The sequence below is a fragment of the Aplidium turbinatum genome, chromosome 3 (assembly GCF_918807975.1).
Source record: "Aplidium turbinatum chromosome 3, kaAplTurb1.1, whole genome shotgun sequence".
Classification (NCBI taxonomy): Eukaryota; Metazoa; Chordata; class Ascidiacea; order Aplousobranchia; family Polyclinidae; genus Aplidium; species Aplidium turbinatum.
Window position 1 is genome coordinate 34,353,397 of NC_137474.1, and position 8,091 is coordinate 34,361,487.

General features: G+C 37.5%; 2 protein-coding genes across 3 annotated transcripts; both read left to right on the forward strand.

The window, feature by feature from the left end:
- Positions 1–358: 358 nt before the first annotated feature.
- Positions 359–2,509, forward strand: LOC145767423 (uncharacterized). Of its 2 annotated transcripts, none has more exons than XM_082579239.1 (4): positions 359–777; positions 886–1,078; positions 1,259–1,516; positions 2,199–2,509. In XM_082579239.1, the coding sequence occupies exons 1-4, from the start codon at positions 436–438 to the stop codon at positions 2,378–2,380; spliced, it is 975 nt and encodes a 324-aa protein (XP_082435365.1). In that variant the 5' UTR covers positions 359–435; the 3' UTR covers positions 2,381–2,509. The 2 variants fall into 2 exon arrangements, with proteins under 2 accessions (XP_082435365.1, XP_082435366.1); XM_082579240.1 differs by having other exon boundaries at positions 359–658.
- Positions 2,466–3,348, forward strand: LOC145767424 (uncharacterized). The gene is made up of 3 exons (XM_082579241.1): positions 2,466–2,730; positions 2,865–3,093; positions 3,283–3,348. The coding sequence occupies exons 1-2, from the start codon at positions 2,540–2,542 to the stop codon at positions 3,088–3,090; spliced, it is 417 nt and encodes a 138-aa protein (XP_082435367.1). The 5' UTR covers positions 2,466–2,539; the 3' UTR covers positions 3,091–3,093; positions 3,283–3,348.
- The last annotated feature ends 4,743 nt before the right edge of the window (positions 3,349–8,091 follow it).

Consider the following 8,091-nt stretch of genomic DNA (forward strand, 5'->3'; position numbering starts at 1 on the left):
TATTTACTTGTAATGTTGTTTTCTTGTGTTGGTGTATCCTACATTTGGATTTGTGAAGTGTTTAGGAGTACAGTTCTATGCCATGTTTACGGCTCTTTAAAATCTGTACCGGTACTGGTACTTTATTATTATACTACCGGTACTGCATTTTAATTTCCTATGTAGATTCTGTTGGTTATTATTGAATTTTTGTTGGCCCAATGATTGGTGTAATGTTGTTTTTTTTTTAGATTTGCCAACTCCTTGGAATCTTGTCCATCTCCAGTTGATGACGAGAAATATTTAGTATTTCATTCAAAGTTGTTAGAATTATTTGAAAGATGTATGGTGTGCCAGAATTCCTCAAACGTATCCATTCAACCGCGTGGCACTTCCATCACTGTTTTCCAATGCTGCTCTAAATGTCAACATTTCAGGACTTGGTCAAGTCAACCGATGATGGGCAAGATGCCGGCAGGAAATTTGCTTTTGGCTGGCTCGATCTTAGCAAATGGCCTGTCTTATGTCAAAGTGCTGAGGATGCTTGACCACCTGAACATTGCATCGCTTTCAAAAACCACCTACCACAAAATGGCAAAGCAATACATACAGCCAACCATATATCAACTGTGGCAAGCGGAGCAGAATAAAGTGCTCCAAGCGTTGGAAGATGATGGAGGTGACCTTTGTTTAGCTGGTGATGGAAGAGCCGACAGTCCTGGTCACTGTGCTAAATTCGGCACTTACACAGTGATGGACACACGGTTAAACAAAGTGGTTGATTTGCAACTTGTTCAGGTACTTCGTACTGTATGATACTAGCTTTTCCTACCATACCTTATCTTTAAATAACAACATGAAGACTTGTTTTTCTGCAGATTTTCAATGTGTTTATTTTTTACACAGAGCAATGAAGTTGGGGGAAGCAATGCGATGGAGAAAGCTGGCCTGATCAGGTGCTTGAAGTTCATTGAAGATTGTGGGTTTGATGTGAGGGTGAAAGTTCTCATAACTGATCGTCACCCACAAATCATTAAGCACGTCCGTGACAACATGAGCGAAACTGAGCATGTTTTTGACGTCTGGCATGTTGCTAAAGGTACACAAAGTTGCATATATTGTTATTTTAAGGGATACCTTTTCCAATTGATATTTCTGTTACTACCCCGAACCTGAAGCAAGTTAGATATTATGATTTAGAGATGATCTTAGCTCAAACAGCCGTTTGAAGTCCTATTCGAAATGAACTGACATAACAAGTACTTTTCTATTCTATCAGGCTTTCGAAAGCGCATGCTCAACGCAGCGAAAAAGAAGCAGTGCAGCGATTTGCTTGCTTGGATGCCCAGTGTCATAAACCACTTATACTGGTCTGCGGCATCATCACCCGGTAACAAATCATTAGTTGTTGCAAAATGGCAATCGATTAAACATCACATTGTAAATATTCATACTGGCCATGAAGAGTTGTATCCTTCTTGCAGCCATGGCATCCTGGAGCCAGAAGAGGCGAGAAAGAAAAAGTGGTTGAAAATTGGTACGTATAATAATGTATCAGTTTTGTGTGGGTGGAAAAATGACACTATCGTTTTGTGATGCATTGTTTAATTTTAATAGGGTCAGAGGCTTATGGCAACTTCGCTGAACTAGTTGACAGCAAGCGTCATTTACGAGACATGAGGATGCTCAGTACTTTTCAGCAGACATCAAGTCTCGAAGCCTTCCATAGCCTTTTGCTTCAATTTACACCAAAACTTAGAGCTTTCTCGTTTCGTGGAATGTTAGCAATAAGGTTTGTCTAATTTCAGTAGTTTTTTATTGTGTGCCCTGGGGTTGTTAATTCTTGTGATGAGTTCATATTTCTAGTGTGTTTGTTAATTGATGTCACTGGTTGAAGTTACATTGTGTCAGGCCACACTAAAATGCAGTTACTGTTATGCAGGCAACTTTTGGCTGCCATACACTATAATGAAAACAGCGATCGATCTTCATCTGGCTTTGTGCTTTCGTTCCCAAAATTCAAACATAAAGAAGGAGGCTTTTCGCTTAGAAAGAAAAAATCAGAACCTACATATCGTAAGTTATTCGTAGATGCAACATGTGGTGTAACGTACTTCAATTTTGAAAGTGTATATGAAGTACTTATACTGCCAATTAGCACAAGTCATTTTCTCATTAAGACTGCTAGTTAAAGATATTCACTTAACATTTTTGTTAAGGTTACGTTAAAGAGCTGCTGAATGTCCTGCTGACAACGGATCCGGAGAATATGTCCATCAACCAAAGAAACTGGGAAGCTATTTCTGTTCCAGGGCATTTGTGTTCTGACTTTTCGCGGCCTGATCTTTCAGATGCTGCAATGTCAGGGTTATCTCGGTTTTCTACCGAAAAAAACAGTTGATTTTTTTACACTGCTGTTCTGTGTTGCAGGCTTTGACCTTGTAACACCTAAAAATTTGCAAGAATTGTTTCATTTTACAAGCATTTATCTAACAATACTTGTAAATTTTTAGATATTTGCAAGGTTGTAACTAAGTTATAATTAAGTTTTTGTTTGAAAATGGCTGAATCTGATTCAAGTTTTTCCTTCGAATCCGAAGAAGATTATGACAGCGATAACGACTACAGTGCAGTACATCCGGAACCTTACCTCTTTGAACCAGAATACACCGAAAGTGAACTTGCGAAGCTTGATCTTGCTGACAACACCGAAGCTCCTGTCAATGATGATCGTTTGGGAAATACCGAGTGGTAAGTAACTTTCAGTCAATTGAACTAGCTTATACACTCACTTATACTCAACGCTTACATTCGCAGAGGCCGATGTATGAAATTGCTCGTTTTACCAACGCTGACGAATTGATTTAGCAATTTCAAATTTGCAGGTGTTCGTGTTCTGGTTGTGTTGCTGTGAAGGAGCAATCTGAAGCTGTCTGCTGCCACGAAATACAAACTGAGCGCATGGAAGCGATGCTTGGAGACGTATGTTGTATAGCACAGCATCCCGGATTTGAGGGAGTTTGTCTCAATCCGTGGGTGCTGGAGACCGCCCACATGGCTTATACGCAACATTACAATACTGCTACACAACCCGCGACCCAACACAGGTAACATGTCATAGTTGATATCAAACAGTAAATAATGTAATTTCATTCAATGTCACAGTGTTAATCACTGTTTAGTGTTTAGCCTTTGTTAAATAGTGAAAGTTCTTTATTAACGCAAGTTACTGCTGATAAAACCTCTTGGTATTTTTGAATGCAAACACGAGCATAAAAAGTTTTATTTTTGCAGACGTTACAGACACATTGCCTATAGGCAATTTGTTCGATGGGTATGGGGATATCTTGGTCAATCCATCCACGTTCCTCTACCATCATGTGTCGTCCACGCAATTCGAACCAAGTTTCCAAGCCAGGACGATGAATATGTCGGATTTAAATTTCCTATTTTGAAATAAAAGTGGCTTTGTTACATCTCATCGCTTTTGTTTTTAAAACAGAATTCCGCAGATGCAGGTGGAGACAACATAGCAGCTATCCTGAAGGACAAACCAGCATCTCGTAAGAAAGAAATGTACCTTGTGACGTCACAGCGTTCAGCGTCACGGCTGGATGCGCACGCGGCCTCGCAAACGAGGTTCAAACAAAAGCGGCCTTAGCGAGACGAGGGCAACAAAATTTGAAATTTTTTTTTTCTAAAACGCATGTTGTACACAATGACATCACGCTGAAACAAAAAACTCGCAAAAAGTTAATTTGGGTTTCCCCGCCCTTTAATTAAAGTTTTTTTTGCACATTAACTTACAGTTATAATATTTAATATCCTTTCAGGAATTATCGATTTTTTAATTTGCATGTTTTTCAGAACCTCTGATAATCCGTTTAGGTGAAACAGGCTGTCAAGGGTTTAGATAGTAATACCTATTAGGGTGGGTCGCGAAATGGACTTTTTCACCAATTCGAAAACCTCAAATGGATATGTGAAAATAGGCCCGAAAAAATACTCCATGCCAAATCTGAGCTGATTTGGACCAGAAATAGCTTGCGAAAATGCATTCGAAATTTCCAAAAATAGACTTTTGGGCGAAAATGGCATTTATTATTTTTTTATCCAGAACTTAAAGTGCCCCTGACAGGTAAATAAATTTGCGAAATTTACCTAAGATACCAAAAAGGTGACACTAACAAACTTCCCTGACCAGAAAATTGTAAAAAATATCAACAGGCTACTAAGTTACACGCTTGCAAACTTTCGTTGACATCGGCGAATCTGACACTCATTCTATTGCGAAAATAAAAACGGCAACATCGCTGTGACGTCACCGTAAGCTGGAAGGATACAATCTGTGGTGACTGGTGACTTGGTTAGGTATAGTACGGCTACTGCAAAACGTGAATGTGTGGGGCTCTGTTGGTCTAAAGCATGTGCAAATTAAGAATTACCGAAATAGAAAAGTGAACTTACTATTACTACCAGGTTTTGATCAAATAGGTTGAGGGTGCTGGTTAAGGATCGGCCGCCTTGGTCAGTGACGTCACGAAAAGTGTGACGTCAAGCAAAAAAACGCAACTACTTTTAGGAAGGGTGTAAAAACGCGGAATAGAAGTAAAAGCGGAATGCCTATTGATTTTAAACTTAAACTGTACTATTTTGTACCAATTCTTGCTTTATTAACCTACCAACTTTCACGTTTCTACAAAACAAGCTTTTTTCCAAGGCGATTCGATCGTGGTTCAGTATTAGCCGCCCACAGTTTGCTGTGATCGATGAATACTGCCTCCACCAAATATGCTGTAGCTTTCTCATTTCTGCTCGGATTCTAACAATTTTACTATTGTTGGATGGCATTATGCTTCATCTACTCGAATGGATTAATTGCCAATCTAAAGTAGGCATTATATTTATGTAGCGCTAACTTAAACTTTACTATTTTGTACCAATTCTCAGCAATTCAATTTTATTAACCTACCAACTTTCACGTTTATATGTTATCTACAAAACGAGACATCGTTGTTCAAACGTAACCGCTCGACGAAGCTTTTTTCCAAGGCGATTCGATCGTGGTTCAGTAGGCTATTAGCCGCCCACAGTTTGCTGTGATCGATGAATACTGCCTCCACCAAATATGCTGTAGCTTTCTCATTTCTGCTCGGATTTTAACAATTTTACTATCGTTGGATGGCATTATGCTTCATCTACTCGAATGGATTAAATGCCAATCTAAAGTAGGCATTATATTTATGTAGCGATAACTTAAACTTTACTATTTTGTACCAATTCTCAGCAATTCAATTTTTACAATAAAAATACCAAACCAACACAAATTAAAAGAGTATGTTTTGCTTTATTAACCTACCAACTTTCACGTTTATATGTTATCTACAAAACGAGAAATCGTTGTTCAAACGTACCGCTCGACGAAGCTTTTTTCCAAGGCGATTCGATCGTGGTTCAGTAGGCTATTAGCCGCCCACAGTTTGCTGTGATCGATGAATACTGCCTCCACCAAATATGCTGTAGCTTTCTCATTTCTGCTCGGATTCTAACAATTTTACTATCGTTGGATGGCATTATGCTTCATCTACTCGAATGGATTAATTGCCAATCTAAAGTAGGCATTATATTTATGTAGCGATAACTTAAACTTTACTATTTTGTACCAATTCTCAGCAATTCAATTTTTACAATAAAAATACCAAACCAACACAAATTAAAAGAGTATGTCTTGCCTTATTAACCTACCAACTTTCACGTTTATATGTTATCTACAAAACGAGCAATCGTTGTTCAAACGTAACCGCTCGACAAAGCTTTTTTCCAATGCATTTTTCAAGGCGATTCGATCGTGGTTCAGTAGGCTATTAGCCGCCCACAGTTTGCTGTGATCGATGAATACTGCCTCCACCAAATATGCTGTAGCTTTCTCATTTCTGCTCAGATTTTAACAATTTTTCTATTGTTGGATGGCATTATGCTTCATCTACTCGAATGCATTAATTGCCAATCTAAAGTAGGCATTATATTTATGTAGCGCTAACTTAAACTTTACTATTTTGTACCAATTCTCAGAAATTCATTTTTTACAATAAAATTACCAAACCAACACAAATTAAAAGACTATGTCTTGGTTTATTCATATGTTAACTTTCACATTTATATCTAATCCACAAAACGAGCAATTGTTGTTCAAACGTAACCGCTCGACGAAGCTTAAACTTTACTAGGCCTATCTTGTATTAATTTTCAGAAATTCATTTTTTACAATAAAAATACCAAACCAACACAAATTAAAAGAGTATGTCTTGGTTTATTCATATGTTAACTTTCACATTTATATCTAATCCACAAAACGAGCAATCGTTGTTCAAACGTAACCGCTCGACGAAGCTTTTTTCCAATGCATTTTTCAAGGCGATTCGATCGTGGTTCAGCATAAGCCGCCCACAGTTTGCAGTGATCGATGAATACTGCCTCCACCAAATGTGTTGTAGCTTTCTCATTTCTGCGTGGATTTGAGAAATTTTACCATCGTTGGAAAGCACGATACTGCATCTATCCGATTTAATTAGTTGCAAGTTTAAAGTATGCATTATATTGATCTAGCGCTAACTTAAACTTTACTATTTTGTACCAATTCTCAGCAATTCAACTTTTACAATAAAAATATCAAACCAACACAAATTAAAAGAGTATGTCTTGGTTTATTCATATGTTAACTTTCACATTTATATCTAATCAACAAAACGAGCAATCGTTGTTCAAACGTAACCGCTCGACAAAGCTTTTTTCCAATGCATTTTTCAAGGCGATTCGATCGTGGTTAAGTATTAGCCGCCCACAGTTTGCTGTGATCGATGAATACTGCCTCCACCAAATATGCTGTAGCTTTCTCATTTCTGCTCGGATTTTAACAATTTTACTATCGTTGGATGGCATTATGCTTCATCTACCCGAATGGATTAATTGCCAATCTAAAGTAAGCATTATAATTATGTAACGTTAATTTAAACTTTACTATTTTGTACCAATTCTCAGCAATTCATTTTGACAATAAAAATGCCAAACCAACACAAATTAAAAGAGTATGTCTTGCTTTATTAACCTACCAACTTTCACGTTTATATGTTATCTACAAAACGAGAAATCGTTGTTCAAACGTAACCGCTCGACGAAGTTTTTTTCCAATGCATTCAGGCGACTCGATTCTCCCCCCGTTCGCTGTGATCGGTGAATAGTGCCTCCACCAAATGTGCTTTAGCTTTCTCATTTCTGCTCGGATTTCAATAATTTTACCATAGTTAGAAAGCACGATACTTCATCTACACGAATCAGTTAACCCTAATTCACAAATAAACACTGGAGTGAAAACCACTTATAGTTTTGTTTTTTTTGAAACTCTACGCATGGACCAAATGACTTCAAAATTGGTAATATGTAAGGGCTCTTGATAGCCCTCAATATCGGTCACAATTAAAGTTTTCTCCCAGAACCATTGTAAAATTAAAGTAAGTGGTGGCTCATAATTGGACCAAAGTCACCCCATTTTACTTCTCGTATTAAAATAGGCGATGTTAAACTGCTTCAAGACGTAAAATTTGATGCTGTTAAGACTACTGATTTCTGCATCATTAAAGGGTTTCTATTGTTTAATCTTGAAAACTGGTGTTGCTGCGTTTGGCTAAATGTGTAGCCTACTATTTTTACTTGACCAACTGAATCTTGACTTCAAAAACTGCGTAGGCCAAGCACATTGATCCAACATGTCTGGAATAATTAAAAATGTTCAAGCAAGATTCAATTAAAGAGAATTAGTAAACACTTTTTGCCTAGTGTCTGCTTATGGATATCATTGCTTAAGTCTGTTTGGAGTTCATGGTGTTGTCCAAATGTCATATCACTTTCGGAGTAATTGATGTTATAATAGTGAAGTTTAAGTTAGCAGATAAATATACTGTATACCTTGGACATGCAATCAATTGATTCGGGTAGATGCAGTATCGTGCTTTTCAACGTCAGTAAAATTGTCAAAAAAGCTTCATCGAGCGGTTACGTTTGAATAACGATTGCTCGTTTTGTAGATTAGATATAAATGTGAAAGTTAACATATGA

Excerpts from the sequence above, each read along its gene's own strand:
- LOC145767423 (XM_082579239.1), top strand. The coding sequence starts at position 436 with ATGATGGGCAAGATGCCGGCAGGAAATTTGCTTTTGGCTGGCTCGATC. Across the intron at positions 778-885 it reads TTGATTTGCAACTTGTTCAG|AGCAATGAAGTTGGGGGAAG; the intron begins GTACTTCGTACT and ends TTTTTTACACAG. Across the intron at positions 1,517-2,198 it reads GAAAAAGTGGTTGAAAATTG|GTTACGTTAAAGAGCTGCTG; the intron begins GTACGTATAATA and ends ATTTTTGTTAAG.
- LOC145767424 (XM_082579241.1), top strand. The coding sequence starts at position 2,540 with ATGGCTGAATCTGATTCAAGTTTTTCCTTCGAATCCGAAGAAGATTAT. Across the intron at positions 2,731-2,864 it reads CGTTTGGGAAATACCGAGTG|GTGTTCGTGTTCTGGTTGTG; the intron begins GTAAGTAACTTT and ends TCAAATTTGCAG.